At 30.8% G+C, this 18,990-nt stretch overlaps 1 protein-coding gene and 1 long non-coding RNA gene across 8 annotated transcripts; one reads left to right on the top strand and one right to left on the bottom strand.

Moving 5' to 3' along the window:
* Window positions 1–8,141: 8,141 nt before the first annotated feature.
* Window positions 8,142–11,688, bottom strand: LOC107427824 (uncharacterized). 2 transcript variants are annotated; one of them, XR_007243021.2, is made up of 4 exons: window positions 10,676–11,688; window positions 10,204–10,365; window positions 8,706–8,812; window positions 8,142–8,280 (listed from the first exon to the last, which is right to left on the bottom strand). It is a non-coding gene; the product is annotated as an uncharacterized LOC107427824 (long non-coding RNA). The 2 variants fall into 2 exon arrangements; XR_007243023.2 differs by having other exon boundaries at window positions 8,706–8,808.
* Window positions 11,689–11,858: 170 nt separating this feature from the next.
* On the top strand, window positions 11,859–18,261 carry LOC107427828 (uncharacterized). 6 transcript variants are annotated; one of them, XM_048480809.2, is made up of 5 exons: window positions 11,859–12,935; window positions 14,615–14,744; window positions 14,813–16,012; window positions 17,320–17,761; window positions 17,898–18,261. In XM_048480809.2, the coding sequence occupies exons 1-4, from the start codon at window positions 12,010–12,012 to the stop codon at window positions 17,719–17,721; spliced, it is 2,658 nt and encodes an 885-aa protein (XP_048336766.2). In that variant the 5' UTR covers window positions 11,859–12,009; the 3' UTR covers window positions 17,722–17,761; window positions 17,898–18,261. The 6 variants fall into 6 exon arrangements, with proteins under 6 accessions (XP_048336766.2, XP_048336765.2, XP_024933177.3 ...); XM_048480808.2 differs by having other exon boundaries at window positions 17,873–18,261; XM_025077409.3 differs by having other exon boundaries at window positions 14,903–16,012; window positions 17,320–18,261.
* Window positions 18,262–18,990: the final 729 nt, after the last annotated feature.

The raw sequence follows: 18,990 nt of genomic DNA, 5'->3' as shown, positions 1-18,990 counted from the left end.
TAAAAATATGATTAAATGGCAGCTATGAAAAATCAGTTTATATGAGAGCCAATAAATAGTTAATAAAAAAGTAATCAAAATGAGCACTCAATTGAAAGTTAATTTGAATGAGGGAATGACATTTCGCCCTCTCATCCCATTTATTATATATAGTTTGGCTTTTAGCTGCTTAACTTATACACATATACATAAATATATATATATATATATATATATATAAAGTAGTATATGATTTATAATATAGGACATTGTTTTCGGACGGTCTATTCTTCTTCCTTTTTTTATTTTTTATTTTTTATGTTTTTCAAAATCTTCTGTTTGGGTTAGTCTACCTATTAGCCTCCAAAGTCTTCCTTTGCACATTAACTTCACCTCACCACCGCACATTATCATATGCATGTTAGCTCCATTTTTCAAAGCCCCAGGTTCGCACCACCCCTTATGTTAATTAATCTTTACTATTTCACTGTATTATTTGCGAGGTATGGAAAATTATTACTTTTATCTTAGAGACCATTCTTTCTACTCCAATGCGATATTGAAAAGTGAATAAAAGTTAATTTTATTGCTAAAATCGTATGTGGATGTGTGTATATGTTAACTTATATACAACTTTTAATCTGGAACAATAAATCCTATAAACATAAAAAAAATATAAATTTACTCATGAATAGTCGTCCTATCTCTATAACAAACAAATTTGGTACAAAGGTATTTAAAAAAAAAAAAAAAAAAAGAGCATGTAGATTTAAAAATCATGGATTTTCTTAGTAAATTCAAATGTAATATGATAGATTTTAATACTAAATTAAGATTGAAGGACTGGAAAATAAAAATAGAATCTTACTTTATTACTTTTAATCAACCATTTTTTTTAGATCCATGAATTTTCAAGTTTCAATGATGCTAAAATAGATTTTCAAATCCAACTAATCTTGTTGAGTAAAAAAAAAAAAAAAAAAAAAAAAAAAAAAAAAGAAAGAAAGAGATGAAGAGTTCTTTAATTATGAAATTAAAAAACGAGAGAATCATAACATTTCAGTTTAGAGCAAAGGTTAAAGAGACAACAAAAATTTTATTGTTTTAATTTAGGGTAAAATTATTATATCATATAAAATTACAAAAATACTTTATATAAAAAGTTTAATGGATTTAATAGGTTTAAACCATTAGCATCGTTTTCTTAATGGATCTTATTGTGTGACATTAGTACTGATTTAATCTAATATCATAGACTCCAACTTTATAAGTTATGGTGCAGATATTTAATGGGTCATGTAACGGTTATGCCAGACAGATTTATAGGTTTATGTAAGAACTTTATTTTTTTTAATGTAGGAAGTTTTTTTGGTGAACAACGTGAATTGGACATTTTTCTTCTAAGCCCCCAATTATAGGCATTGGACCCATGGGCTTCATGTAGATATAGCCTAATGGTTATGGATTCAGAAGGTCTACCTATGTGATGACAAAGTTTTCTAGAGCCCAAATCTAGAGGTTCAGAGAGGGTCTGTATAAATATTCAAAATCTGAGTAGTTCGGTGTGTGGACTCTGCTTCACATGAATTGAGGTGAACTTTTTATTTTATTTTATTTTGCTAATAATCTTTTAGTTGGTATTTTATTTAGATTTTTTTAATTTTATTTTAATTATAATTAAATTTTATATTTTTGAAAAATCAACATTTAAATTTTATCTTTCAGTTTTTAGCAATTGATTATAATAATTAAAGACTATAATTATATTTTTATAGTATTATTTAATCATAAAATTACAGTTAAATTTTACCCTTTTGAAAAATCAGCATTTAAACCTTATATGTTAGTTCTCAGCAGTTAATTATAACAATTGAAAATCATAATTATATTTTCACAGTATTATTTAATGGTGAAATTTTAATTTTTAATATTTTAATTATGTGGTAAATATAGAACACTAAAAGTTAATGATAATTTTTCAAAAATATTGGATCTAAATGTAATTATAATTAAAATGAGGGAATCTAAATGAAATATGCTCTAGTATGAAATAAATAATTTGCACCATTTAAATAATTTAAAATTACTTAAATAGTTTAGAAAAGTTTTGTGTAATTTTTATTTTTCCCTATAAAGTAAGTTAAGTGACATTTATTATTCATATTATATCAATTAAAATCAGTTTGTGTATTAAAATACTATGAAAAAAATTGACGATTTTGAAAATAATTAGAAAAAAAAGGGGGAAAAGAGGGAAATTATATGTCAAGAGGTGTTGAAACATGTAACAATTTAAAAATGGATAAATCTAAAATGATTAATTTTTTTTACTAAAATTTTGATATTTATAATTTGCCATTTTTTAAATAATTTATTATTTTATGAATATAGAACAACATTTAACTATTATTCAAAAACTGCCACATAATTAATTATTTAAATTTTGATAAATAAAAAAAATTGATAGTACTGTTGTCCTTTAAAAATCTACTCTTTTAAACCTATAAATATAGAATGTACACGGGCTAACATTGATTGGAAGATAGATAAAATGGGATCAAGCTTGGAGCCGATTATGAGAATCATAGATGGGTCAAAATGGTTGTTCCAATTTACCCACTTTTGCCTTGGGGGAAAATATAAAATCCCCATCATAACTCTTTGGTTGGGACGAAGTAAAAAATAAATAAATAAATAATAAAAATAAAAATAAAAAGAGATAAAGATTATGACCTTTTCTTTGGGACCAAGTAAAAATAGATGGACATGGCCAATAAATTTACATAATATGCTCCTTAAGTCATGCCACTGAAAAGCCTTTGACTCACAAAACACTTTAGAGAGAGAAAGAAACCCTAGAAAATTTGTGGTGGTGGTGGTGAGCATATTACCCAAGAAAATTAAAAAAAAAAGACTGTTGGTGGGCAACCAATCGACTACGTTTTTCAAGTTTTCGAATACTTGGGGCTTGGACTGACGTTGCACACCGCACCGCGCTTCATCCATGGTTTGGTCAACACCCCCGCCGGTACGGCTACTGGTGTCGTCGGCGGTGGCTTACAGGCTGTCAGAAGGAATGCGGCTCGTTTGCCTTTCCATGCGGGGCGATTCGTCGTGTTTTGCTGCTTGACCGATGCTTTTGAACGCACGTTAGCCCATGCTCGCGGAGTGGAGGATTCTTGGAACTTCGTCGGAGCCATCGGATCCGCCGCTGGCATCGTAGACTGCCGTAATGGTCTCCCAGTGTCGGTTGCCTGGGCTGTCTTTGCTGGTGCTGCAGCTGCCTCGGTCAAAATTTTATTGTGATGATTTGAGGCATAGAAATTAGTGGTTATCCATAAAAAATTTATTACTTTTATTAGTAGTTAAGATTCTTGTTAGGACTAACTAGGACGTTATAAGGTATATGATTAACTTTGAATTTCTTGAGCTTTTATCATATATGCTTAAATTATTATTATTAAATTTTTTTTTTATCAAGACATATATGCTTTAATTAGTGTATTATATTTTTTTGGATCTTGTCTACTTTTTCAATCTAGCTAATTGGGTGTCCGCATTTATTTATTTTTTTTCAACACTGTTTGCATAAATTTATCTTTTGTTATTTTAATTGATTAATTAAATTAAATTAAAGTTGCTATATAATTTCTAATTGTTACGTTGACACTTTTTCCGGAAAGAAATTGTTACGTTGAAAAAATAAATCTGCGAAAAGCATTGACGATTTTGAATTCAGTTCCAAAGAAAAAAAAAAAAAATTCAAAGGCGAATAGTTTTTGTTCATGGTACAAAGAAATGATGCTCTCTGCATTTGCTGAAGCAGGGAAAACCAAAAAAAAAAAAAAAAAAAAAAAAAAAAAAAAAAAAAAAAAAAAGAAAAAGAAAAATTACAAATTGGGTTATCGAAGGCCAAAAAAAAAAAAAAAACGAAAGAAAAATTACAAATTGGGTTATCAAAGGCATGGAATTAATTAGTGCATGTTTATTTGTCTGCACAACTAATTTTTTTTTTTTTTTGAATTTCCAAATTACAATGATACTAAAATAGTTTTTCAAATTCAATAAATTTTATTGAGTAAAAGAAAATAGAGATAAAAATTCATGAAATTAAAAGATAAGAGAATCATAATATTTCAATCTAGGACAAAGGCTAAAAAAACAGTAAATATTTTATTATTTTAGTCTTAGGATAAAATTATTATATAATATAAAATTACAAATATACCTTATATAAAATGGGTTTAATAGGTTTAACAGGATCCAACCATTAGCACCTATTTTCTTAATAGGTTTTAATCACAATTAAATTTTATATTTTTAAAATATCAAAATTTAAATTCTATCTGTCTGTTTTTAACAGTTAATTATAATAATTAAAGATCATAATTATATTTTTATAGTATTATTTAATCGTAAAATTACAACTAAATTCTATGCTTTTGAAAAATTAGTATTTAAACCTTATATGTTAGTTTTTAGTAGTTAATTATAACAATTAAAAACCACAATTATATTTTTATAATATTATTCAATCATGAAATTTTAATTTTTAATATTTTAATTTTGTGGCTTTAAATTGTAAAAATTAGCTGAAAGAATTGACAAACGAGTCTATTTTGATAAATATAAAAAACTAAAAGTTAATAATAATTTTTCAAAAATATTGAATCTAAATATAATTATAATTAAAATGAGGGAATCTAAATGAAATATGCCTTCTATGAAATAAATTATTTGTACCATTTAAATAATTTAAAACGTTATTTAAAATAATAAAGGGTTATTTGAAATTACTTAAATAGTTTAGAAAAGTTTTATGTAATTTTCATTTTTCCCTATAAAGTTAAGCTAAGTGACATTATTATTCATATTAGATTAATTAAAATTATTATGTGTATTAAAATACTTAGTTATCTTCCTACTAAGATTGTTAAGTATTTTTTTTTTCCTAATGAAATAGTTTTTTCATTTTTTTTAATATTAAAGTTTAAGGAACTCGATTTTAAATCGTTATTCGTAAAAATAGTAACTTTTAACACTAGATCATAAAAACAAAATTCTTTTAAAAGGTAATCATTAATCAAGGACCATATTACAACCTACGATTTCTATTGTAGCACAATTCACATGGCCTACTTTTATCTTGTTTGCACTATTAGACATTACTAGTTATAATCAAGGTTTGAAATATCTGACATTTTAAAAATTTTTTTTTTAAATTTTTTCAAAATTTTTATTTTTTTAAAGGGACAAAATAAAATACAGGTTTCAAATAGAAACGGGATAGAATTTTCATAATATTTATCAAAATTTTTGAAATTTTGTCAAAATTTCAATGGAAATTTTTGTCAAAATATCTATATCAAATTCTTAGCAATTTGGTTAAAAAATCCATAATATTTATCGAAATTTCAGAAATTTCCATTTAAATTTCAGAAAATTCCATAGAAATTTTAGAAATATTTATGAAATTTTTTAAATTTTTTATAAAAAAATTCAAAAATATTATTGGTGTTTAATAAATTATTTTACTAAATTAACTTTAGTAATATTTTTTTTAACCTTTTAATTGTTTTTTAAGTATTAAATGATATAAATAAAATGAAATGAATTGAATTCAATAACCTTAGTAAGTTCTATTCATTGATAAAATATATATACTTGCTATACATTTTGTATAAAATAGATTTATTAGAATCTCATCATTACAAGTTAATAAATGATTATATAAGAATGAAAAATAATAATGTAAAAATACAATATTATGTAGAATTGATATTGATAACATTTAAATTAATAACATTAAGCAAATAAAAATAAAAATATGATATAATATATTATACTAAACATCAAGGACAACTATATTTAATACAAGATTTTTATGGTTGACATATTAATAATGACATAAAAATTATTAAAAAAATACATATTTTAATAATTATTTTTCACATTTCACAACTCAAAATGAGAACGAGAAAGATACTAATAATTTTTAATTATCTAAAAATTCTATGAGTATTAAGATAATATTTATAAAATATAATATAATTATAATGATTATTTTATCTTAACTAATAAACAATTTATCAAATATATACTTTTTTTGGGCATATTTTTATCAATAATAGTTTATTTATGATTGTTACCATTTATTATAAACTAAATTGATTAAGAAAAATATAATATCTATTCAATATTTTTACAATTTTTATAATCAATTTGATAATTGATTGTTTAAATAAGTTAATACTAAAATTTTAACAAAAATTCCATTTTTTTAAAATAAATTTTCATAATTTTTTGTGAATTTTTATTGATATTTGATATCTTCCGATATTTTCATGAAAATTTTCATATTTGGAACTTTCGATATTTCCATCGATACCAAAATTTTGAACCTTGATTATAATGCAATAATATAAATGGCTATACCATACAAATTTGTAGGTTTATGTAAGAAATATATATATATATATATATATGTATTGTGGAAGTAAGAATTATATTGACGAAATAATGCTACATAAATGAAGTTGTGATCAAGTTGTTTACCAATTATTTTCAATATAATAGTGTCACAAAATTTTCCACATCAATTGGCAAACTTTATGGTGGTCATATATTGATGTTATATTAATAATTAAAGAAAAATTAACATAAACTAAGTAAAAAATTAATTAAAAATTAACATAAACTAAATAAAAAATTAATTGGGTGTTGAAAAAGTCAGTAAACAGTGCTACCCCTAGCATTATTGTTTTCATTTATATGTATTTATTATGTATACTATTTTTTTCATTTAATATCATATAATTTTGAATTAATTACGTTTTGATATTCTAAATTTTTAAATTTTACTATTTAAATATTTAACTTTCACAATTTAGATATTTGACTTTCAAATATAGCAATTTACATCCTCAATTCTAAACTTGACAAAATAAATTGGTTATAGTTTTATTCACATTATCACATTCTTCTCTGACACTCTAATCTTTGTTACAAGTTTTTTAACATAATTATTACGAATTTGTTTAACTAAATTGAAAAATTAAACTAATCTGTAATAAATTAAAAAATTAAAAACCTAAATTGTTAGTTTTAAAAATTAAAAGTTTATATGGCAAACTCTATAAATCAAAAAAACCAAAGTCTATATAACGCTAATTTTTCTATTTGCGGCCATGTCATGGTGATCTGGTTATCACACATAGTTTCGCAGCAACCAGACCATCCTCTTTGGACTTTGACTTTTGTGGTAGTTTTTATTTACATTTTTTTGCTTTGAACTTTTTTTTTGGTAGTGGTTATACATATTCAACTTCAAGATTTTATATATGTTAAGTATGGTCAGACATATATAATCGGATTTTGGTCATGTCATAATAATAATTTGAGTTTCCTGCATTCTAGGCCTGACAAAACAAGTAGTAAGAAATAATTATAATTTGAGTTGGAGGACTACTAATTAATCCTGGAAAATGTCAGGAGCATTAATTTAAAATGTACAAGTTGTTATGCCAAATTTAAATTAAACGGCTAAATAGCTACTCCATTGTCATACAAACTCAAGGTCTATTAAGTTTATGATTACAATTAATTTTATTAAACTGCGCAGTCTTTGAATTTAATAAGGTTTTTAATAAAATTAAATACGTATATGTTTCTACATCGGTTATATATTTTTGGGTACCTGTTAGTGGTGTTAGGGTATGTTCAAGCAAAAGAAGTGTGACCCTTTACCAACCAAGGTTATGAAATTCCCCTTACATCGATTTTATATTTAAATGAAGATGTAGCTTACTCTGATATATTTATTAATGCTTCAACTTTCTAACTACAATTTTGGGTCTTAAAAGCTCTTGAGACTAAACCTTACCATTTATTGGTAATAAAAGAAGAATTTTAATTAGGCAACCAACCAATATATGAAAATTAAAGAAGAAGACTAGAATTACACATGGTTGACTTTTAATTAATTTGTGGTGGTGTATAGGCTTTAAGAAATTCATTCAATACTAATTGGTATGTGTACTATTTCTTGAGTGGAGGTATGTGAAATAACTGAACTTTCAGCACTTTTTTGGATTATTTGCACTTTGTTATTTTTGAAGCTTCACATTGCATGGTTAGTGGAAGCTCAGGTTCATCTCACATGATAGACAATGCTTTAACCATATATGCATTAACAGGAAATTGACACGCTCGTTTACTGATAATGAAAAGAAGGCATCTTAGTGCTGTTGCTCGTACACGCAAAGACTTTTCTTGGTTAAGGAATGAGAAAAGAAATTCAACCTGTATTAAGATATCAATAATCAGATGAAAATAATTAATAAATACTCCTAACAAACAAGAACATAAGCTGCAAATGCAGAGAATATTTTAATTTATAAAATTCAATGCAAAATTTTGAACTAGAGTATGTAAAATTTATGAGATAAGTTCAACAGTTAAAGTTTGTCAGATAAGTTCAACAGTTAAAGTTTTGTTCTAAACATGTTTGGAAGTTTTATTCCTCTCTCTAGTGCAATCAATCATTCAATGATTGAGATCAGATTTGTTCCCAAACCCATGCATGGAGGTGGAATACTCCAAGACTTTGATTCATTTTGTCCTTATTTTCTCATCACATAACATATCCATTACTGACTGAAATTGCATTTTAATCCTAGCTCTAGTCAAAATATATTCCTGTAAATTCCAGGACTGCACCAAGGTACCTGCTTAGAGATTAGCATCATGGACATGGAAGCATGCTTTGAAAGGAGACCAGCATTGCAACCTGAAAATCCTCTTCTGAAGTGTCTAAAAACAACTGTAGACCTGTCTGTAACAACATTAAGTGAGTTGGGCCCAAGGTCATGCTAGCAGCAATTTACATGCTTGTACAATATCCACAGCATGAAATAACATGACCAGAAAAGGGATCCAGCTTGGAGATCAAGTCAAAGTATCTTGCACGTTTCAAGTGCTAAGTACACCGAAGCACAAATAATCAGTTGTAGACTTACAGTAAGCAATTATGTTACAGTCTTGAGAATAATAGCTGCGTACAAATATGTAATGAACCTAGGAAAATAATAAAAAGATCACATTTTTTTTCTTGAGCAGAAATAAAAATTCTTTCCATATTTGTATGAAATCTATATTTATAGGATAAAGACTATTATTTCTAGGGTGTGGATGGAGGAATTAGAAAGAAGAGACAAGGAAAGGATATGAAAGATGGCCATAAAGGAAAGAGAGATCGGTGTAATCTTTTAATTGCCCACTTTAGCTTTCCTTCTATAAATTGGGATGGATGGGATTAAGGAAATGAGAATTAATGATTCATCATTGTGTTATAACCATTACCATAAAAATATAACAATAATAAAACTAAAATAAAGAAATTAAAAAAAAAAAATGAAGATCTTGAAGCTATTTACTCGAAACAGGTAAAAATTAAAATTGTGCTTATGCGGTTTTAAAAATACAGGAAACTGAAATTTGGTTTAGAGGTCTATTTAAGATGGAAAGAAGATGAATTTATTCATCATGTAGACAATATGATAAAAATAAAAACCAAAGAACCATGAGTCTTAAGGCTATTTGGTGGACAACATGTGAACACAAATTCTACCATACATTTAAATGGGTTTGGAAGTCTATTTAAGACTGGAAAGAGATGATTTTTAAAATAACTGTGAAAGTTACAAGTGAAAAATAACCAAGACAAAAAGGTAGCAAATTTTGTTGGATTCTCAAGATTATTTATAGTAGATAGAATTGGACTTTCAAAAAGAAAGGGAATAATAGTCTTGAATCTTGATGAAATAGAAAAATACAAGAGCATGGAGTAGGGCTTGAATCAAGTAAATAAAAGAGAAACCAAAGGAAAATAGCATTAAACTTATTTTCCAACAAAGATGTACGTCCATGCATGACTCATTGATGTATGCTTCTAGTACTCCTCACTTACTAAGATTTGGATTTCTAACCGAACGGCTAGAGAACTTATAAAAAACTACAAAAAACCACAAAGTAAAACAGAGAGATTCCAATCCAAAATAATAGCCATAGGTAACAACTAGAGCCGATTTCCAGAAAAGCTGAAATTATGGAAGAATTTCCAATCTTAATAGTAAAAAGAAACTTGAATAAACGTAAAACAGCAACATGATAAGTGAACTCTTTTCATGGAAAATTCTTGTAAAGAAATAATCTAAGGTACAGAACCTTGTAAGCTTTATTGGTAATTGAATACGTGGCATCCATTTTTGCAAAGACTCGAGCTGCAGCTCAGATAAAGCCATCACGTTAGGCAGCATTTCCAAGAGAATACAAGAAAAGTCATCTGATAGCTTGCAAAAGCATCCTGCAGCAAATAAAGATGTTTACCTGTAGGAACCAAATAAATCAAATGGTCAAAACCAAGCCCAGTGAGCTTTGCAAAACATAATCATTTCAGAACTTCAAAATTCAACAAACACTGCAAAAGGCCGTGATAGAAACGTTATGACTGCCAAGAAAAGATCTTCCAACATGCACTCTAAATGTATCTATAGATACAGACATCCCTATAAATGAAAAACACACTAATTATAAAAACAAAATGCAGAACTTTGTTGCACAGTTATTCTTTCACTTTCAAATCATAAAAACAGCATTGAAAAAACAAAAGTTAAAACAAAAAGAAAAGCACACTGACCTCACCTCCAAAACATGAGGAGGGACAAGACTGGAAAGAACCAAGTAACGTCTATCAATCAGCTTTGTCGTTGGCAAAGTCAGCCCAACAACCAAAGTGAGCTAAAGCCAAAGTCCTGGAATTAACATCTCCATTATCAAACAAAGCCTTCACTCTATTCAGCAACTCCAATTGGCTGTGCGCTCTGGACTTGGACAACAACCCTTTATACCCTTTCCCTTTCTGTTTGCGATGCTTGTACTCTGATAGAAACACCTTGACAACACAAACCCGGGTTTTTTCATCGCCCACCCGAAAAGCCTCAGCGAGGCGCAAGAGGATGGCGTTGGCAAAGAGCCTGTCCTCCCCAGGACTAAGATCGAACATGTGGTATACAGCCAAAGTAGGCTCTGGGTCTTGGCTCCAGAGCTGGAGTCTGGACCCAAACGTGAGATAGCTTCCAAAGGTCGTCCTGGTAACTTGGAACGGAGACCCTTTTCCAGTTCAATGCTCCATTCCATCGCACAAGCTGCTGAAGTTCTTTCCATGAACGCTCTTACCTTCCCCCCTCCCCCTATATACGATGTGTTGGGCAACGTGCCTGTGTGTGATTTTAGATTATGTAATACATGACCGGCGGCTCGGATTCCAAGATTCCGGTGGAAACTCCGGCGACTGTGCAGTCGGCTGGGCAAGAGGGTGGTGTGCAGCCAGTGACCAGGGTAGTTTCCAAGTCCCCTCAAAATTATAAAATTCATTTCAAATCATTATTAGATTATTACTTGAAGAAAAACATATAATAATTACCATCTTATTTAATATTGGAGGGCGGGAATTTGAATTTTTGTTTTCAATCATTAATCAAGAAAAGCCACTGAAATTATAATTAAAAAAAAAAAGAAAAGAAGAGAATAAAAGCCAATAGAATGTTTTTACAGAGATTATAATTATTTATTTTTTATCATTTTAGTTCAACTAATCAAATATATGTAAATTTGATGATTTTTGTATTTTTGTATTTTTATATGTTTAATGAATTTAATTATACAAAGAAGCCCCGAAAATAATAAAATCTTTTTCACATACTATTGGGTTTTTATAATTTTAGGTCAATCAAATATCTTTTTATCAATTTGATGAAATTAAAATGTAAAATGTAAAATGTAAATCTTTATTGGTCTATTATTATATTTTTTTTATACAATATATTTTTAATTAATTACAGACTGTTTAATTTGGGAGGTAATCATCACTCAGTTGTATACAGTGTGGGAACTGAAATCGTCCTTCCATGAAATCCTAAATTGGTAGAGAGAAAGAGAGAGTGTGAGAGTTTTGCAGTTCCATATCCTCCAATGGCGATGGTGGTTAGCTCCAATCCTTCACCGCCACCACCACAACCTTCTCTGAAACTCCATTCATCCCTGCTAGCCCATATAGACACATCCACGCTCTCCCAATCCGAGCTCCACTCCCTCTCCCTCTGCTCCTCCTCCGCCTTCGACCTCCGCCGTACCGACCAGCTCGTGGTCCCGAAAATCGACCGCTCTCTCTTCAACGAGAGCGCCGGTTCCCGCCGCCAGACCTACTCTCGCCCCCGCCGATCTCAATCCTCATCTCCCACCTCCTCCTCCTCCGTCGCCGCAATCGCTCCAACCGGCCACCGCCGCCGTGTCGCCGGCCTCCTTCCCGTACCCAAACTCCCTCCCGTACCCGCTGACGATCCCGAACGGAATGAGAATCGTGCTATCCTCAATCACCTCAAGCATTTGATTTCCCAAGATCCCAAATTTGATTACGTCGAACTGTCCCCGCCGTCGTTGTCGGCGTCGATGGTTGAAATTGGTGAGAATCCGGTGGAGTACCGCAGCATTGGGGTTTTTGAAGGGAGAGGTGAAATGGGTTTGCCGAGTTTTGGTGGTGAGAGGAAGAGGAAGAGAGGAAGGAAGCCCAAAGTAAAGGTTTTGAATTTGGAGACTCAGGGTTATTTGGGTTTGGAGATGGTGAATAGGAATGGTGTTGCTGTTGATCTTCTAAGTTTGGCGAACATGGAAGATCCTTATGGAGAGGAGTTGAAGAGGAGAACTTTTGGGTTGGATAGCGAAGAGAAGCTGTTGGGGTTTATGAGGGAATTGAGTGGTCAATGGGGGAGTAGAAGGAAGAAGAGGAAGATTGTAGATGCCAGCGAATTCGGCGATGCTTTGCCGGTGGGTTGGAAGCTTTTGCTGGGCCTCAAAAGGAAAGAAGGTCGTGCATGGATTTACTGCCGCAGATACATAAGGTTTTTGTTTGTACGCCTTCTGCATTTGGTTGGTTTTTGTTTGTACTAAACCTTCTGGATTTGATTTTTTTGGCTTTTGGGATAAAAATTTGAGTAGTGAGTTATTTGGAAAAAAAAGATTAACTTTATTAGTATATTTGATAGCAACTTGTTGATAAATAACCTCTTCAATTAATTTGATCTACCATGAAGTGAATGCTGGTTAATGTTAATCTCAATGCATTTTTCCTTTGATAAAACTAAACTGAAGGTGTATGGTTTATGCTTATACTTCATTCATCTCAGGAACTTTGCACAAATATTGTTTTAGGTTTGTTATATCAGTAGTTGCATGTGGTATTGGTGCTCTATAGTAGATTACGGATATGCACTTTCATTTTCTGCACTTTCATTTTCTTCTTGTACTAAAAACTGCTGGAAAACGTTAATGATAATGTACCAATAATATAACGGGTTAAGCTACTTTTGTGAAAATACATCCAAAATTACGAGTTTAGATGTTCGGCATACATATTAGGAAGAGGTTAAAGATGTACTAGTTTGTTATATTTATTAGATAAATGAATAACAAAAGGGAATATTCACCCAAAAAATGAAACACACAAATAACTTCATTGGATGTTTATGAAAACAATATTACTAACAGGCTACAGATGCACTTTCAATTTGCGATGCTAGCTTTAAACTTGTTTGTTCCCTATGTTCTGGCAAATTAGTGGTAGAAAGAGGTTCTTGGTTATTTAAATTAGGTTAGAGACTGGATGTACTGCAGTGAATTTTAACAATCACTGCACGGGTGGTCTCCTACTACAATTGCACAATTTTTGGGAATTAATCACTACACCTGGCAAGGTATGGTATTTGCATTGGAGAGATAGCCTGATAGGTTAACAACTAATGCCATAATGAAATGTTGATCATCGCTTGGTGGGTACTTTTTTTTTTTTTTTTTTAAACTTTTATGGCTAGAAAATATATTGTATTTTTAAAAGAGAATCATGATTCATTTTGTGTAAACTGTTGCTAAACTGGTGTCACAACATGCAGAAACAAGAAGGTTTATGTGTATGTTTGTGTTTGGGATTCTAAATGATGAATGTTGATCAATTGATATAAATTTTATAATGGTATCAGAAGAAGCAGAAACAGTATATATATTTAGGTTTTGAGGGAGGGAGAGCATGTAGAATAGACTAACTGGTACAGGTTTGGTTAGGAAAACTATACATTTTAGTTGCACAGATAAATTATTATTTGGAATTGTTCAAAAAATGTTGTTGTGAGAGAGAGAGGATCAAAATGCCTATGTAAAAATGACCAATGCATAAAGCTTTTATTTATAAAAGTATGCATTTTAGCTGCACATCAAACAATTATTAGGAAATTTTCAGTTAGAAAAAATTGGTTGTTGACTTACTTGGAAGTATTCAGTTAAAAATATAGTCAGTTTTTGTTTGCTTGTTGGTGGTCATTGACTAATTTTGTAGTGGAGTTGTCGCAACTTGATTGAGTCTTATGTTTTTATTTCTTACAGAAAGCATAACTCTTGTAATTATTAATGTTTTTCTCGCACAATTCTTTCTCAATGTCCTATAACTACAAAGTTGTACGTGTATTATTGTCTCTCTTCATTTTTTTGTGGATTGGCCTTAACAGTTCTGTTGTTTAATATTTTCCAGCCCTACCGGACAACATTTCATATGCTGCAAAGATGTTGCTTCATATTTGCAATCTTTTGGTATCAGTTCCACACGGCCAAATGGTCAGAGGGATGAAAATATTCCAGAGTACAGACCAACTGCTGAAAGTGTAAGTGAACTATTTGCTCTGCTCTTTGGTATATTTAACATTTACAATGAGGTTTATGGGATTTTCAGCAGCATGCAGGGTTAACCTATTGGGATGGAGATCAAAAGCAAGACATTAATTCCAGCTTACCTTTATCTACTAATATATCTAACGAGCAGGAGAAGGAAATTGCCTTGTTGGGGATGGAGAACCTTGCAGAGGTTCAGATACATGACCTTTTTGAGTGTCACAAATGCAGTATGACTTTTGATGAGAAGGATTCATATTTGCAGCATCTTTTGTCCTTTCACCAAAGAACCACAAGAAGGTATCGACTTGGTTCTTCTGTTGGGGATGGAGTGATAATTAAAGATGGAAAATATGAATGCCAGTTCTGCCATAAGGTATTTCTGGAAAGGCGTCGCTACAATGGTCATGTGGGTATCCATGTAAGGAATTATGTGAGGAGGGTAGAAGAATTGCCTGTTCCTATACGTCAAAAGAGAATTCAATCTCCACCCAGGGATGATTTGCCTTCAACTTCTAGGATTTCTAAAATGGATGCTTTGATAGAAATTGCTCAGAGTTCAATTTTAGAAAATGCTACTGCTGGACCTAATGAAAGATCCAAAAGTGGTTCTGCACCTGATCAACCTCACCCAATTTCAAGTCCAGAAATTCCTGCTTCCAATTCTGATCAAGAAATGAACTTTGATTCTCCTTTGAGTGAACAGGAACTGGAAGGTAGAATGATTAAAAAGGAAAATGATCCAGAAGATAGTGCGCATATGAGCGCAGATGGAAGTATGGAGAAACCCAGTGATCGAAGTGAAATCGTAGATGTGAAGATGGATGCTTGTCTGGATGATACAAATCTCTTTCCTATTAAAAAGCAAGATGGTAATGCATCTAAAACCTTTTCGGGAAAGGAAGGCTTAGCATTTATCATACATGAACTAAACAAGTCTTGCTTTGAGAGGGAAGGAGCTTCTGAAAGTGGTGGAGTTTCTCCTTCAGGTCATCATGTTATTTGTGATGTTGACAGTGAAGCAAATATAAATGAGAATGACAATTTAGAGTGTGTGAGTCCTGTTGAAATCAATAACAAGGGCAATGAAATGAAAGTTGATGTTGATAGCAGCAATGATAGGCCAACTAATGATATTATGACCGACTCCATACAGAAAACTTCTGAAGGAAAGGAACTCCAAGGTGGGGTATCTGACTCTTCAATGTCCATGGTGCAACAATCACACTGTTTCCCCCCATTTGATGCAGCATCTGATAAGGTATTGAGAAATTTATATTTTTTTTTATATTCTTGGGTTCACAGTTTGTTGAACACACTTGGGAACTTTCCCAAGTATTTAACTGAAATTGATATTGTCTCTCTGTATTTTTGGAAAATTCTGTTTTCTTGTCTCACAAAGTTCTAACATAAGACTTTCTGCTGAGAGCCAAAATATTTTTCCTAGTGTGTCTGAGGTTACTTTCGCTATTGCTTTTCATATCTTTAGTAAGGGCAAGCCTTTAGTTATAGTTATCATAGGAATTTAGTTGTTATTCACTTTGGTAATAAAATATGACTTTATAGAATGTCGAAAGGAAGAAGGCTCCACCAATAATCTCAGTTGAGATATATCTCTGAGCTTAGCCTGAGGTGAGTAATCCTCAACTCGAGCACAGCCTTGCCCAAAGTGTTCTTGAAAATGTCAGACTGGGCATGGTGTGGCTTGTAAGGTATGAAAGGAAGGTCGGAAAGTTCTACCAAAGTGAGAATTGAACTTGTGTGCAAAGCTAACTGAATCAACTACCTCTCCCATGAAACAGAAAAGGTTTGGTGACTTGGGTGAGAGTAAAACTTCAATTTGAGGATGGAAGATGTAACATGTAAAAATGTACCCTTTCTATATTAATAGTACTTGACCTATTTTGAATTATGTTTTTGTTGAGCTTATTGTAAAAGTCTTAACTTTGGAGACTTCATTTCCATGTATTTAAAAGAGTTTAATGTGAATACTTTAAAAAATGTTAGGCAATTTGGATTGGTTCTAAATGTCCTTCCATATTCTTATTAGGAAGGAAAGGGGGAGGGATGGAAAAAAGAGAAGAGATAAAAAGTGGAAAAACTATGGACCTTGTATCTCCTGACCACCTAAATCATTTTGCTCAAAGTTGAGCGAGCAGGGGCAGGGTGTTTAATTTAGCATAAATATAAGTTGTATATGTACGTTTTTTTTTTTTCCTACTTTTTCTAGCAATCAAGAAGGTAAAGATTATGGCCTTACATATCCCTGTCCTTGCACTCTTTTTCTACCGTCCATGTCCTTCCTATATTCTGTTATTCCTTCCAAGCTTGGTGTTTGAAACTGAGTTTGACTGCTTACATAAAATGACAAATTATCTGATAATGTAAAGTCTTAATAGACATTACTTTCCATGTTTAAAGATATTTTTTCTCTCGTAAAAGTATGCTTCACATTTATTTTACGTGATTCAAATATTTCCTTCCATTTTGCATCAAGCCAACATTTTATTTGTTATGTTATACACTTAATGTTCTAATGTTAATTAATTGTTCTATGTTGATTGGCAGGGTGAACAAGTTTCTGGTGTTGATCAGAAAAATGAAAATATAACAGGGTTTGAGGAGCTGAGACTGGATGAACTTGAAGCTATGAAGTATAACTTTGAAACTGTGCAAGAGTCTCTTCCCCTTCAGGAGGTACCCATAGAGTTGACAAGTACTGTAGAGATGGAAGGGGAATTTGGTTCCTCTGTTCAATTTGTATCAGAAGATGTGATGTTGAATGTGGATGGCAGACATCAGCTTACAACTGTGTGTGTATGGTGTGGAGTAGAATTTAACCATGAGACTGTCGATTCTGAACTACAACCAGATTCTGTAGGTTTCATGTGTCCAAATTGCAAAGCAAAAATATCTGGGCAACTTAATGTGTTGGATAGTGGCTCTCCGGTGCATCCTCATAGTCTCTGAGCTAGAGTGCTCTTTTATTTTATGTGTTCCTTTATCCTAGGTACTTTCTATTTCTCTTCAAATGATATTGCTGATTAGGAATGTTGTTACTATTTTACATTCATTACTTAGAATTGTATAATCACGGCAGTTTCCCTTCGGGTACATGAAGGTTTTCTTCCATTTGTCATGACCAGTTCTTGCTTGGCCACTATTTGATTGAAATTGGTGAATTTTGCTACTTTACAAGTATTTTGTATCATCAAGGAGGAGGGAAACCTTAGCATCATGGACATTTATGGCGAAGTAAAATGTTTTTACTTTGATATATAAATGTAATAAATCTAGCTGTAGATGAAGTAGATGAAGTGACACCTTAATAGATGTCATCGTTGATCATAGTGAGAGGGGGCAGAGGATGCTGCACTCATTTCTTTGTTCTACTATGTTTAACAATAATATATACATGTATATATACTTTATGGAAGAGGAATAGCTATTTCTGGAATAAAAAATTGTAAAAATGAGCAATAATTCCTATTTAGTTGTTTGAATGCAACATTGGATGAGATTCAATATTTAGCCCTTATAATTTTCATTTTTTTATTTATTTTTATTTTCAAAACTTCATGTTTAATTAAAGTTAGGTTTGTGTATGTTTATACATTTTATTATAAGATAATCCATTCAAATTAAAATTTATGGAAAATATAATAAAGCATATGTTTAAAGTTTATCCGTATTAGAATGAATGAATGCGTAGTATGTGATTTTGAAAAGGGATAATTATTCTTTAAAATTGAAAGCATAGCTATTTCTAGAAATGGAGAAAGATATTAAACACAAGAAGAGCTAATCCTTATAGAATGCCATATCAAACATACCCTAAGATCTTTCTAGTTTCTAATTCCACATATTGATTATTGTTTCTAGATTTTTATGAATCATGTAAATTGTTACTTCATGGCACTTAGTACATATTATTATATGGATATTTGAAACATTATGGACCATTTGGTTCAAAAGTAGATGCAGTTTTTGAATAATGGTTACTCTGTTGCAGAGTTTACCTTGAGTTTTCTAGATCACTGTTTTATTGCACATGGTATGCTATATGATGGATTTTTTAAACTTTATTAATGGAGGATAGGGAGATTCACTGAAACAACTCTACATGTTTGGTTTCTTATGGTCGGAGATAAATATTAAAGCTTTTGGTATGTATGGTAAAGTTCAAATCTGTTGGTCTTTTTAGTTTTCCTATGCCTTTGCAGAGTCATTTGGATTTGC

Source organism: Ziziphus jujuba, chromosome 9 (assembly GCF_031755915.1).
Source record: "Ziziphus jujuba cultivar Dongzao chromosome 9, ASM3175591v1".
In the NCBI taxonomy this organism is placed as follows: Eukaryota; Viridiplantae; Streptophyta; class Magnoliopsida; order Rosales; family Rhamnaceae; genus Ziziphus; species Ziziphus jujuba.
Note: the sequence above shows the minus strand (reverse complement) of the source record. Positions and strands in the feature narration are given on the sequence as shown.

Bases quoted from the DNA above. Each gene is read 5' to 3' on its own strand.
- LOC107427828 (XM_048480809.2), top strand. From the start codon at position 12,010: ATGGCGATGGTGGTTAGCTCCAATCCTTCACCGCCACCACCACAACCT. The intron at 14,745-14,812 runs GTAAGTGAACTA...TGGGATTTTCAG, and splicing joins ACAGACCAACTGCTGAAAGT to CAGCATGCAGGGTTAACCTA. The intron at 16,013-17,319 runs GTATTGAGAAAT...GTTGATTGGCAG, and splicing joins TTGATGCAGCATCTGATAAG to GGTGAACAAGTTTCTGGTGT.